This window comes from Tupaia chinensis, unplaced genomic scaffold (assembly GCF_000334495.1).
Source record: "Tupaia chinensis unplaced genomic scaffold, TupChi_1.0 Scaffold000492_1, whole genome shotgun sequence".
Lineage (NCBI taxonomy): Eukaryota > Metazoa > Chordata > Mammalia > Scandentia > Tupaiidae > Tupaia > Tupaia belangeri.
This window is the reverse complement of record NW_006160004.1, coordinates 313,932-328,561: the sequence shown is the minus strand read 5'-3', so window position 1 is coordinate 328,561 and position 14,630 is coordinate 313,932. Positions and strand designations below refer to the sequence as shown.

General features: G+C 45.1%; 1 protein-coding gene across 1 annotated transcript in view; it reads right to left on the bottom strand.

Annotated features, from left to right (window-relative positions):
* The window catches only part of RSPH1 (radial spoke head component 1), a gene marked incomplete at its 5' end in the record, with an annotated part of 34,044 nt that overhangs the window by 7,630 nt on the left and 11,784 nt on the right, over window positions 1–14,630 (bottom strand). Inside the window, 3 exon segments of the mRNA XM_006156383.1 lie at window positions 2,408–2,479; window positions 8,526–8,661; window positions 9,190–9,280. Of these exon segments, the coding sequence (XP_006156445.1) occupies window positions 2,408–2,479; window positions 8,526–8,661; window positions 9,190–9,280 (299 nt within the window).

Here is a 14,630-nt window from a genome sequence, read left to right as displayed (position 1 = left end):
TTCATTTTAGCAGCAAAATCAAGCTTTTTGGCCCTTTGATTTTATAGTTGGTAGGAACCCAACCCTAGCCCATGGCTTGTTTCAGCTATAGCAAAGGGCTCTGGAGCAAAGCAGGAGGAGAGGATACTAAAAAGGCAGATTATTGCATAATCACAGGAGCAAAAGCAGCGAAGAAGGTGCACGTCTACTCCATCGACCATGGGCAACCCTGGACTGTCTGTTAACTTTCCACCTGCCACGCCAGGAGGGAAGCCAGGGCAGTTCCGGGCATGCCCAGTTCTGGCCACCAGGGGGCAGCAATGCAGGGTCTCGGAGTCCATTGGCTGTGGCAGGTGAAAGGGAAGAGGCACAGACTCCTCTCAGTGTCAGGATCTGAGGGACTCTAGGGGAGAAAGTCAGGATTAAAATGTCTGAGGAGCACTGAATGGAAAAACTGGTAATGAGGTCAGCCTCTGCCTTCAAGGCTGAGCCAACGGGATGAAGCATTAAGTGGAAATGACGGCCAAGAAGTAGCCACCACGCAGGCGCTGCGTGAGGCCCTTCAGAATCTCACTCAGGCAGTCTTCTGACGTCTCCACAGAGTGGCTTCTACCTCTTGTGACCAAGTGTGATTTTCCCAGTCCCACAGTTGACTTTGACCCAAAGGGGACAGAAAAGAATCACTTTGGTCAGTTTGAACCAGTCCTTCTGGGTAATGCCAGAGGATTGACAAGAGAGAAAGCACCAAAAAATAAATAAACAAGAGATTACTTGGACCGGCTCTGTGATAAGAGAGCCAGATCTTGTGGTCAACCAAGGTTTGAATACCAGATCCAGCAGCATGCCTGGCATGTGTGCTGAAAATGTCAATAGGATGGAGAAGGGCTTGCAGGGTGACTACACCCACTGAGGAATGCTCGCTCTCGCTCTCTCTCCCTCCCTCCCTCCCTCCCTCCCTCCATCTCCCTCCTGCTCTCCTTCCCCCTCCCTCCTTCTCTCTCTCTCTTTTTCTCTCTCTCTTATGCACACCCCTCTGGTAACTAGAAAGTGAGGGAATGATGAATCTGCAAAAATAGAAAGAGTATTGATTTGGTAGTAGACCCAAACTCAGCTCTCTGCTTCCTTCAGGAAATAAAATATGCGGGGCCAGCAGATGCACAGCAGTTACATTGCTGGACTCCCACATGGCCAGGTTCGAGTCCCGAACTCGGTGGTTTAAAACACTCCAGGCACATATGCATGAGTGCCCAAGATCCCAGGAGGAAAATGGAGAAGAAGGGATTGCAGCATGGCCACCCTCCTGGGGAGGGGGGTGGTGGTTTCTCACTTTCCCTCTCACTGTCTCTGTCTCTCTCTCTAGCAAGCAAACACGCCCTAAGGCAAAAACCTCTCAAAGAAAATATGAAAACATGAGAGCATTTGTTTACGATATATTTGTAACTCTCTCAAAAAGATATCTGAGAACTTCAGAGACTAAAATAAATAAATAAAACTCAACGTGACATTTCTTTGCCAGGCTCAGACTTCTCCTTAAAGTTCAAAACTCCTCACAGTGAGAATGTTATCGGATAGATAAAAAGGTCAGAAGGATTAAAACCAGTGCTGGGTTCAGGAATTTTACTAAATTTGTAATTACCCGCAAGCATTGATTAAGCATTAGCAATGACAGAAATACAAACACAGACATCCTTCCCTATACACACACAGCTTTATCTGAATGCCTAAAACTGACCATAGGGTAACACTATTAATGTTAAAAATTGGACATTTGAGGCCAGCCTGTGGCATGGTAGTTAAGGAGGCTGGATCCCACATAGCTAGTTAGTGTGGTTCAAGTCCCAGACCCAAGGGCTTGAGAAACACGCTGGGAGTGGACATGCCCAAAATTCCAAAAGGAGAGAGAGATGGAGGAGAAGGGATTGCAGCAAACTTATGCCCCATGACGGTGGTGAGAGGGTGCTTTCTCTCTGTCTTTCACATGCACACGCACACATACACACATACACACACACACAAACCCTCTGGCCAAAAAAAAAACCATGTAATTGGAAATTCAAAAGGAGAAAATTATTTAACAATGCGGCTTTATGAAGTGCAAGTCACACGCCTGACATTGTGATAGTCACCAAATGGTTACAGTTACGGGTTTCAGTTGTCTTTGCTGGGACCTAATGCCATCCAGAACTCTCCCCCTCAGGACTGGCTGGTTCCTATTGACAAAAACTAGGTCTAGACTTCCCAATAACTGTGAAATGGTATTGATTACGTCTGGTAATCTAGTGCTATACACATGTGTATAAAGCAGGAGAATGAAGGTGCAGGTGTTCTCAAGAGTTGGCATAATGTCTAGGCAAATCAGCTCGTAGGGTGTATGACGGAGCAGCTCTTTGGCCTGTGAATGTGCAACACAAGAGACACTGCCACTTACCACATCTGTCAAGCGATATTCACCATGCTGTTCACAGCCGATGTCAAATATATACTTCCCAGGGCCAACAGGCTGTAAGTAGAGACACCAAAGGCTCTTCACTCTTAAGTGCAATACAGAAGGCTTTATAAATATTACCGCCACAAAACTCCCAAAATCATATAATGGGGTAGAATCCAATATGGATTATAGGATGCTCTTATGAACTCATGGCTAATGGAATTTCAAAGCATACATCCTGTCTTGTTTACTTTTAAGCTTAAACCATATTTTACTTCCTCTTTTTTGTTTTGTTTTGTGTTTTTTCCTATAATCAAGAGTGCATGCATATACATTCAAGACAGAAATAGGGAGAGAGAGTGTGCCACCGACTGGGTCTCATGATGCCACAAACCCGTGTCCCCAGCGGGCTAGCTCCTCAATACCTTGGGCCTGGTGCTTTTTCAGGCAGACCCAAGGATCCGAACCAGCAACAGCATGCAGCTGCCAGCCTTGCAAGACACTATGTTACCATGGACCATGGTGGCTGGGCCACTTTACTGCTTTATAAAAGTGCTGTTTTCGGGGTCACTAGATGACATGGTGGTTAAGGCATTGGATCCCATTTGGCCAACTCTGCTATTTGAGTCCCAGACCTGGCGACTTAGGAAACACTCTAGGTGTGTGTGTGTGCATGCCCTAAGTCACGAGAGTAGATCAGAGGAGAAGGGAATGCAACATGGCCATCCCCTTGGGGGATATTTCTCACTCTAAAAGGTAATAAATAAAAATTGCTGTGTTCATTACAAAGATGACAACACCCATAAGCAAACCAGCCAGAGAGAACCACTATTAATATTTTGATGTATTCTTTATAAACTTTCTAATACACACATTTTTTAAACAAAAATCTGGTAGTAATTACACACAGTAACTTGTCCTCTATTTGTATTTGGGAACATGGCACGAGCCACTTCCCACGTTCATGAACGTCCTTCCACAAACACCAGTTGTCTACTTGGTGTTTTATTTCATCTTCGGATCATGATCTGTTTTGATCATTTTCTATCACTGATACGTTGTATGCGGACATTTTCCTTGGACAAAGAATACCATAGTAAACATACTCTGAGTTAAGTGTTCATGTACATTCCTCATGTTTTCCTTATGGTAAGTTTTCAGAAGCAGAATTTCTAGGGAAAAGTCTATATGTGTTTTGGCTAGAATGAGGCTTTAATAACTTTTACTCCCACAACAGTTCTTAAGGGTCCCCATGGATGGCCTCAAATCCTTGTTTTTTTCTGGGTTCTAGCATTTTGTTCTATTTTATGTTTTTATTTCTTTTGGGGGGGATGGGGAGGGGCTACATTTGCTTACCAGAGAGAGCCAAAAAGAGTCAGAGAGGGAAAAAGAGAAATCATACCCAAGGGGGGATGGTCACACCATTCCTCTCTCAGGGTTTTGGGCACACACACTCACAAGTGCCCGGCATGATTTTCAAGCCACCAGGTTCAGAATTTGAACCACAATCAACCGTATAGAAGTCCAGTTCCTTAACCACCATGCCACCTGCTGACTCATATTTTTATATCTTAAAGAAAATAGAATCTCACCAATTAAATTCACATCTTTGAAGTTATTAGTAGCTTCAAGATTTTAGGCCATTCACATCACATCGATTGATAGTGAGTGCATTAGGGCCAGCCAACCGCCTACTGGTTAAGGGGTTAGACCCACATGGCTAACCACAGTTTAAGTCCCAGCCCCAGTGACTTGAAAACGAGCTGTGCGTATGCGCCTGCATGCCCCAAATCCCCACAGATTGCGGAGATGGAGAAGAGATTGCAATGTGACCACAGTTCACTGGAGAACGCTTGTTCCCTCTCTTTCTCTCTGTCTCTCAGTCTCTGGTGAGTACAAGTGCCCTCTGACAATTAAAAAAATAAATAAGAAAACAAGAGCTCCAAGTGCTTTATATATTTAATGCTGCACATATCCCGTCCACATTTGTCATTCATCTCGGAAACTTTCTATCGTGTTTCGAAACTGGATGGCCTTGCTCACATGAAGATCTGTCGGTTTTTCCTTTATGTTTCTGTTTTATAAAGTCCTTGGGTCCAGCAATTGACATAATGGCTATGTCGCTGGACTCCCATGTAGTCGACCGCAGTTCGCGTCCTAGACCCAGTGGCTTAAAACTCAACGCTGGGTGTGTGTGCGTGCATGTCCAAGATCCCGAGAGGAGAATGGAGGAGAAGGGATTATGGTGTGGTCATCCCCCCAGGGGGTGATTTCTCACTTTCTGTCTCTCTGTCTCTCTCTGTCTGGAGAACGCACATGCCCTATAGCAAAAACCTCTTCAAAAAAAAAAAATCCTATTTCCTCATTTCAAAGTTAGCAAGTATCCATCTGTGGTATTTTTCTTTTTTTCCTATGTGACTTTCTCTGTTACATTTAAATATTTCCTCTAGAGAGAGCCTGCATCTATATGCTGAGGGATAAGCTCTGGTTTTATTTTTCTCCCAAATGGTTGCTGAGCTGCCTCAGCAGCATTTCCCACCTCCTCCTCATCAGGGCCTCATTAATTTAAACAACATCCTCACCACGTGTTACATGACTGCACCTACTCAGGTGTGTCTCCGCACTTTCTGGTCATCCTCAGTGAAGGGTGCACCCCTCTCCCGGTATCACACTGTTGTAACTACTGAAGCTTTATATTGGGCCATCGGCAAAGTCATGGCATGCTCTTCGATGCTTTTCTATGCAAAAATGAGTCATGGCTTTTCCGATGACCCAATAGCATGTTTTGGTAACTTGTCAACAAGGATGTGAACAAGTATTTTTTGAGAAAGAAACAAACCATCAATGAAAGTGTGGAAAGATGTTCAACCTCACTAGTCTTCCAGAAATACACATTAAAACAATGAGATAGCGGGCCAGTAGGTGGCGTGGGGGTTGGTATCCCATAAACCATCAATGAAAGTGTGGCAAGATGTTCAACTTCACTAGTCTTCCAGAAATACAATTAAAACAATGAGATAGCAGGCCAGTAGGTGGCGTGGGGGTTGGTATCCCACATGGCAAACTTTGCAGTTCGAGACTCAGACCCAGCAACTTGAAAATCATACCAGGCATCTGTGTGAGTGCCCAAGATCCCAAGAGGAGAACAGAGAAGGGATTGCAGTAAGGCCATTCCCCCCAGAAGGTGATTTTTCACTTTCTCTTTTTCTCTCTTTTTCTGTCTGTCTCTTTTGACAAGTGCACATACCATGTACCAGATATTAAAAAAATTTAAAACAAACCAAAAAATGAGATATTTCACCCATCAGATTTAGAAGACAAAAAATGTTAAAGACTGATAATATCCCAATTTGGTGAAAATATATGATAAAGAGACTCATTCTCTATTGGCAAGAGCATAAACTGGCACAGCTTTTTAGGACAATTAGCAGTATCAATCATGATTTAAAATGTCAGTCTTGGGACCAGCAGTTGGCATAATGGCTATATCATTGGACTCCCATGTAGCCAACCATGGTTCAAGTCCCGGACCCGATGGCTTAAACTCATGCTGGGTGCGTGTGCATGTGTGCACAAGACCCCAAGAGGAGAATGGAGGAGAAGGGATTGTGGCGTGGCCATCCCCCTTGGAGGGTGATTTCTTGCTTTCTGTCTCTCTGTCTCTCTCTGTCTTTCTGGCAAGTGCACACGCCCTATAACAAAAACCTCTCAAAAAATTAATTAATTAATTAATTTTTAAAAGTCAGTTTTTCTAGGTTGGTTCAGCAATTCTAGCAATTTCATGACCTAACCTACATAAATACTCCCAAATGTGCAAACTGATGAAAAATGCATCTTTATGTATATTTCTGTGTCTATATATACTGTGAGCCTAATAGGAAATTAAAATCCCAAAGGCCCAGCCACAGCGGCACAAATGGCAGGGCACCGCTGCACGATACTGGAGCCCTGCTAGTGTGAGACCCAGATTCCAACCTCTGTTGACCTCAGCATGCCAGATGCCCCTGTGATCCTGACGGCTGGAGGGCAGGGGGCAGGACCAAACGTGGTGAGTCCTATCAAGGGTACCTCTCGCTCGCTCTCAAAATAAACTTAAAATATATACACAAACACACACAGTTATACACACACAGGCACTCCTCACTTTAGGACGAGCTCTGTTCCTATGACTAGGTTGCTAAGTAAATTGGTCCCTAAGCGAGGTTCTTAAAGGTGATATAATGTGGTATGTCATGGCCCCACAGGGTAGATATTTTGCAATAGATACGCCACACTAGAATACTGTAAGTCTACTCATACGAAAAGCATACATTAGACAAGCACCAGAAAGTAACGAGACATGCCACAAAGCAACAGTATAATTCTTTCATAATCATTTTTGTTTATTCTGAATACTACTGTGGGTGGGTGATAAACTATACATTTATAAACGAAATGTACAGCCCTGCGTGGTTGAGAAAGTTTTCTGTAGTGAATATGAAGCAACTCTGGAAAAGGGACGGCTGTGAGGGAATTCCTGAGACACAGACTGGGGTAGGGGAGTCCCCTCTCTGGAGAGGGAGGCCGGGAAGTGAGGCGTGGCTGTGAGTCCAGGTACGCTGCGTGTGGAAGTGCATGGAGACATGACGCACGGAAACTGCATGGGAGAACACAGGTCCCAGGGACTTAGGGAAGGAGGGAGGTTGGAGGGCAGTGGGCGGGACAAGGTTCTGGTTTGTTTTCCAGGTGGAATGTACTCAGGTCTCTCTTGTATAACTTCCAAGGTTTTATTAACTAGCAGAACAAAGTTTCTATTTTTTTTTTTTGAGAGATTTTCACTGTGGGGCGCATGCGCTCACCAGACAGACAGAGAGAGACATAGAGACAGAAAGCGAGAAATCACCCCCCAGGGGGGATGGTCACGCCGCAATCCCTTCTCCTCCATTCTCCTCTCGGGATCTTGGGCACGCACGCACACGTGCCCAGCGTGAGTTTTAATCCACCGGGTCCGGGACACGAACCGCGGTCAACTACGTGGGAGTCTAGCGACATAGCCATTACGCTAACTGCTGGTTCCCCCAAAGCTTCTATTTTTGCTTTGCATTTTTTTTTTCCAGGTTGGCGGAGGCTGTTCACACTTACTGATTCTTCTAGATTAAATTTTGTCAAGTTCTCTCTCCCACCCCCATCTCAAGAGCCCTGTGGGAGTTCGGCTGAGAACTGTACTTGAGGAGGACATGCTGGACTTGTTTGTTTGTTTGCTCTCGGGCGAGTGCTCTTTCCAAGGACAGAGAGAGAGAAAGTGAGAAATCGCTCCCCAGACGGTTGGCCACACTGCAATCCCTTCTCTCATCTCTTGGGATTTTGGACACATGCACCTGGCATAATTTTCAAGCCAGGTCCAGGACTTGAACTGCAGTCAGCTATGTGAGATCCAACCACCTTAACCTCCCTGCCACCTGCTTGCCTAAATGTTAAAATGCTATTTTAACAAAGACTAGAAGTAAAATATGTGGTCAAGGGCATGAACCAGGTATAATGAAAACTGGGCTTTCACAGTCTGAAGAGCTCACTCAGGTAAGCACTGCCTACGTCAGCTTCTAACACCAAATTGCTCAGCAAACTCTCTTCAGCAGCTTCTGCTCAACCCCTGATCAAAGCTACCACGAATGCCTGCATGGTCTGAATTATTCAGGTTTTCTTTGCATCCCATCTCTTGCTCCCTACAAGAAGTGTAAGCAAAAACACAGAGACCTCTGAAGACTGGTCAAGCTCCAGACCCAGGGCCAAGCCCTTCGGGCAGCCCCAGATCCTGCCGTAGGAGCAGGAACAGGTGAGCTGACCTGCAGCACAAGGGGGTCTGGGGCCTTCCTCCACGGGGCACTGGCACCACCCCTCACAGGGGAACAAAGCCAAAGCCCGGGATTCACCAATGAGAAGGAACACAGCAAGAGGTTAAGATGCCCTCCTCCCTGCTCCCAAATGGGCTGAGAGAGAGATGTAGCTGTCCTGTTCCCCATGCTTGGAGGGAATGGGCCAGTTTCCTGAGTTCTGGGGATTATCTGTTTACATATTTGCTCAGGCTGGGGGAAGGGGTGTTGCACATTTCATCAACAGATACTGCTCCCCGTGGACTTACGTTTTTGTTCAGGAACTTGCCCTGGTACCTGTGATTCAGGTGAACGAGCTCGGCCGCGCCCTCCTGCTGGCCATTCACCCAGGTTCCGACATACTTGCTGCCCGTCTCTGCGTAGAAGTAGGTGCCCTGCCCGTGCCTGGTTAAGACAAGGCCCATTGCATTCTGTTCCAGTGAAGTGAAACTCTTCAGGCGTGCAACATGGACACCAACACTGAGGGGGCCTAGGCTGACGCAGGCTCACGAGCAATCTAGCTTCTGTATCTGTGTCAGTGAAAGGATACCTCCCGCTCAGTGTGACCAAGCAGAGGACATCCGCAGATGTGCAGAAGACAGTGGCACCCGCTGAATACAGAGAGCTTCATGAGCATCAGCTGGATGCCCCAGGCAGGAGCACAGCTGCTGGGAGCTGCGACCTTGTCCCCTAGATGACTCTCTGTGCCCTCCGTGCCCTGGGGCTCCCAGGTGATGGCCCCACGTGTTCTGCCCCAAGTCTACACCTGCTCAAGACTGTGTCCTCCAGCCCACTTGTCTCCAAGTCACAGGAACATGTGACCTGCCTTGATGGACTTTTCTCACAACTCTGTTTCAAAGTGTAAGCAATCTGAAGACATCGGCACACCTTATTACATGAACGAGTCCACAAAGCTAAAGATAGAAACCAAACCTTTGGTGAGCAAACCACTCTCCTGTGTAGGTGTCATTGTTGATGTAGTAGTACACGCCATAGCCATGTCGCTGGTCATTCGCCCACTCCCCTGAGAAGACAACACAAAAGTAAGCCTGGTGAGGATGAGGGAGTGCCGCCCCTCCTCAAACTATTCACAAGGGCAGAGATGGCTATGCTAGAAAGCCAAAAAAGCTACAGCAAGTCCCTTCTCAGACCCAGAGGGGCTCTACCAACGTCTCAGGAAAGTCTACAGAAGAGAGGGCTTTTTAAGTGCGATGGCTAAGGCCAGGCCAGACCATGGCATGGAGACACCAAGCCATCCTGGAGACCTGGAAAGGCAGGGCTGAGGCAGGGTTCAGTGAGGACAGGTAGAGAGAGGGGGGTGTATGTGGTCCGCGGTCATCTGCAAGCACTGACAAGCATCTTCACACAGGCTGGCCAGGGGCACGGTGAGGCCTCCCGTCCATGTGTGTGGGCCCCATTGCCTGTGACCCATCTAGTTTGCATGTGTTCGGCAATCCAGCAATACCGTCCAGGCTTTGGATCTTTCTCCAGCCACTTAGCAGCACTGCACTCTAATTGCCACCTAACTGCCTGGTTTCAGCACACTAGTCCTCTGCCCATGGCTCCCCAACCACATATGTGCATGCAAACGCACACACACACACACACACACGCCACATATGTGCATGCAAACGCACACACATACACACACACACACACACGCACTGAGTGCCACACCTTTGCTGACCCAGGCCTTGGCCTTGATACCAGAAAATTCATAACACTTTTCTCCAATGAGGCACACAGCAAGAGAGTGTCATCAATTCAAGGGTATTTGAGAGTAACCCCTGCACTAGAAAACTCAGTGTGCCCTTAACTATTATAGCTCACATAAAAGAGAAACCTAAAAAAGGTTTCCTGAAGTTGATAACTATCTTAAAGATGTCCCTCCATGGGCTAGCCAGGTGGCATGCTGGTTAGGGCAGCTGGATCCACATGGCTGCTGCACAGTTCTAGTCAAAGACCCAGCAGCTTGAAAATATGCCAGGCACATGTGCATGTGCCCAAAATCATGGCAGGAGAATAGAGGGGAAGAGATTGTGGTATGGCCATCATGCCAAGTGATTTCTCACTTTCCCTCTCTCAGTCCCTTTCTGCCTCTCTCTGGCAACCTAAAAATAATAATAATAAAATAATACAAAGGGTTGGGGCCAGCCTTGTAGCACAATAGTTAAGGGAGCTGAATGGCTCCTACGCAGCCAACCACAGTTCAAGTCCTGGCCCTAATGGCTTAGAAAACATACCGGCACGTGTGTGTGTGCCCCAAATTCTGACAGGACAGAGAAATAGAGACAGGATTGCAGCATGACCACTCCCCACTGGGGGATGCTTTCTTCTCTCTCTCTCTCTCTCTGGCAAGCACATGTATCCTATGACCATCTTTTAAAAAGCATGAAAGAATGCAAACAATCTATAAAAAGTTAATGGAAAATGTGTATTATGGGGCCAGCAGGTGACATGGAGGTAGGGCAGCTGGATCCCACATAGCCGACTGTGTGGTTCAAGTCCCGGGCCTGATGGCTTGAAAAATACACTGTGCACATGCATGTGCATGCCCAAATTTCCAAGAAAGGAGTGGAGGAGAAGGGATTATAGCATGGCCATCCTCCCTAGGGGCTGATTTCTCATTTTCCTCTCTCCGTCTCTCTGGCAAGTGCACATACCCTATAGGGCAAAAAATTTACTTAACTAGTCTATTATGGGAAAATTATCCACAGATTTCATTTTTTAAAATTTGCTATAAGGCACATAAGTTTGCTGGAGAAAAAGACAGAGAGAAAGCACCCTCCTGGGAGATGGCCATGCCACAGTACATTCTGCTCCATTCTCCTCTTAGGGTTTTGGGCACACATAAACATACATCCGAAGTATTTTTCAAGCTATCAGGTCTAGACTTGAACTGCACAGTCAGCCATGTGGGATCCAGTCACCTTAACCACAATGCCATTGGCTGGCCCAGGATTTCAATTTCTTTGCACCAAAATAAACTTGTACTTTAATGTAATTTTCCATGAACTTTCTGAAGTTCTCTCATACACAGTACTCTAAAAATGTTTACTATCCAAGTAATATGTGTTTGCTTGAATAGATGCCGAAGTTCATCTACAAAAGGGAATTTCTAACATATTGTTTAAATCACTCCAGAATTTATTCTGCATCTAAACTGTTCTGAGCACTTTGTAAGATAGTTAGACAAACCTTTGTATAGTAATAGTGCATGTCAAAGGGCTTGCACCCAGCTCCAAGACAAGAGGCAAACCCAGGAGTGATGGGCAGAGGACAGTGTACAAACAGCATGAAGAGCTACACTGTTGGGTCTCAAAAAGGGGATTTGGAGGACCAGCAGGTGCATGGCTGTTAAGGCACTGGACCCTTTTATATGGCTGGCCACAGTTCGAGTGATAGACCTAGTGGCTTGCTTTCTCATTTTCCCTCTCTCTGTGTTTGTGTGTCTGTGTCTCTCTCTCTGGTCAAATTGAAATAAACGAATAAATCAATTTTTAAAAGAGGGGATTTATTTTTGGCACAAAGCCTTTTATTTCTTTATTTTTTGTCCTACCTCTAGTTCTATGCTCTCTCATTATTATTGTCAATTCAAGTTTTTTTTGTACATGTTTCTTCTCAGGAGAAACTACACTGGCTGATCAGTCAATTGATTGGTATGGGGTTAGGCCTTCCTCTGGGCAAGTATAGTGTCCTTTATACAACCGTCCACAGATGACAGTCCTGATGTCATCTCCCTGGCTCCTAGGACTGAGGCTCTGGAGATTAAAGGCAATTTAAAAGGGAAAGCTCTCACAAGAGGCTCTCCTCCCATCCAAAGTTTGGATTGGTCACTGGTTTGCCGTGCAAGTCACTGATCTGGCCGCCCTGGCTCCCTACACTGCTGGGTAAGCCAAACATACATGAGAAGGAACTAGCACTTATGGGGAAACACTCTGTGTGAGACATGGGCAAGGCTCTTTGATGCATCATCGTTCAGTGTAATAACTGAAATGTGGCCTACAGAGGCAAAGCCCCAAAAGCAGAGAAATTGTGTACCTTGCCCAAGATCACCCAGCTGGCAGGTAGTGGGACTGAAATTAAAATCTTGGTTATGGCCTAGCCACGGAGCAGGTGGGAGAGTGCCGCCGATGGGGCAAAGTTTCCAGCCCAACCTAAAAAGGCTGTGAGCAGTGGTTTATGCCTGTCGTCCCAGCTAACTGGGCACCTGACGCAGGAAGAATCACTACGAGGTGAGACTGCAAAAATACCTAGCTCCCCTATTCCCTGAACCACGTGTGTTCACTCCATTTTTTAAAAAATATATAATTAATTACAGTTTGTCTGACTTCAATATCATGTTCTCTTCTCTATAAGCATCCCAACAGTCAAGTGCTCATTTCTTCTTTCAGCTGCTACCATTTGGAAGTTTCCAGAAAAGCCAACTTCAAGTCATCATATTATTTTACTTCTCCATCGTTTCATCATTGTCTTCATTTTCACCAGCTCAAAAGGGATTGAGGACCAATAGTGACTATTTTCAGGGAGCCTACATTTGGGGAGCCGCAGGTGGCAAAGAGGTTAAGGCACTGAATCCCACATGGCTGGTTGTATGGTTCAAGTCCTGGACCCAGCAGCTTGAAAATCATGCAGAATACGTGTCCATGCATGCCCAAAATTGCAAGAGGAGAAGGGATTGTGGCATGGCCAACCTCGCTGAGGGTTGATATTTCTTATTTCCTTCTGTCTCTCTCTGGTGAGTGCACATGCACTATGGCAAAAATCAAAAGAATTAATAAAAATGTAAAAACTCATGCATTTCATGTCAGAATTGTTATGAGCAGAGAAACAGTTTTCCTTTAACTTTCAGATTAAAAAGTCCTTAAACCCCTTACTCTGAGTACATTATATATACTGGGTCATCAGGAAAGTCATGATGCATTTTTGCATAGAAAATCATAGAAAACTATGCCATGACTTTCCCAATGACCTAATATGTGTGTATTAGTTCAATTGTATCAGTATCTATACTAAAATCAAAAGTGACAACAATGAGATTAGTCTCATAAGGATTTGGAAAGAATTAAATTAAGCTCTAAATTAAATTGTTTAAAGCTGATTTAAAAGGCAGATGGTACTTCTTCCAGAGAAAGACTTCTACAATTTATGGAACAAAACAAAATAAATTTCATCTCTAACAGGGATGGCATTAACGTTCTCCATCATAGTCTCAGAATACAAAAAAAAAAAAAAAACCCTCTCTACAATTCTAATATTACTAGTTCTTGTTTTTATCTTGAACAAAGTAACTATAGCTTGCACTTTAAAAATGGGTCATTGTCATTAAGAAGTGATACTGTTGGATCAGGACCACCGAAGACCCTCGGCCCAGACGTCACGCTCCTGCCCCCCCAGATCTAGCCAAGGAGCCAGGTTAGAGCAAGCTACATATTCTCTCTGTCTCTCTCCATCTCTCTCTTTCAATTTTTTTTTCAATTAAATAAAATGTTTAAACTTCTTAGCTCTCTGTCATTCCTTTTAATTCTTACCTTTCCCCTATCCCCCCCATAGGATAAGACAATCAGCAGCCATCTATATTCAAGTTCTGAGCAGCCCCTTTGGCACACTGCACTAGTGCACACATGGTTTTCATTTTTTGTCAAAAAAAATTTGGGGGAGAGATCAGCAGTTGGCGTAATGGCTATGTCGCTGGACTCCCATGTAGTCAACCACAGTTCGAGTCCCGGACCCAGTGGCTTAAACTCATGCCAGGCACGTGTGCATGTGTGCCCAAGATGCTGAGAGGGAAGTGGAGGAGAAAGGATTGTGGTATGGCCATCCCCCCTGGGGAGTGATTTCTCATTTTCTGTCTCTCTGGCAAGCGCATGCACCCTATAGCACAAACCTCTCAAAAAATTTTTTTTGTTTTTGTTTTTGTCTTGTGTTTGTCTTTATTTTGGTTTCTTTTTTTTGTTTTGTTTTCCTTTTCTTTTTACCATTCTCACTTTTCTGCTCAGCCTCGACAAAGTAAAGGTGCTCAGTAGCCAAATATCTGAATACTTTTCGGGCCAGATTAATCTTAAATTTCCATTGAATCAGCTATGCAAAGAGAAAAATTAATACTGTTTAGAGACTGCACATCACCTCTTGCATGTCTCTAAAAGCTCAGATTTGACTCCAAAAACTAGAAAAAAGCGTATAATCCAGCAGATGACCAGAAACCACCACAGAGGCACAAGAAGTATGAGAAACCAAGAAAATATCTCTCCCCTAAGGGAAAAGAATAACTCCTCATCCTCCACAGACAATACAAGGGAACTTGTGGAAATGTCAGATAAAGAATTTAAAATATCGGGACCAGCAATTGGCATAATGGCTATGTCGCTGGACTC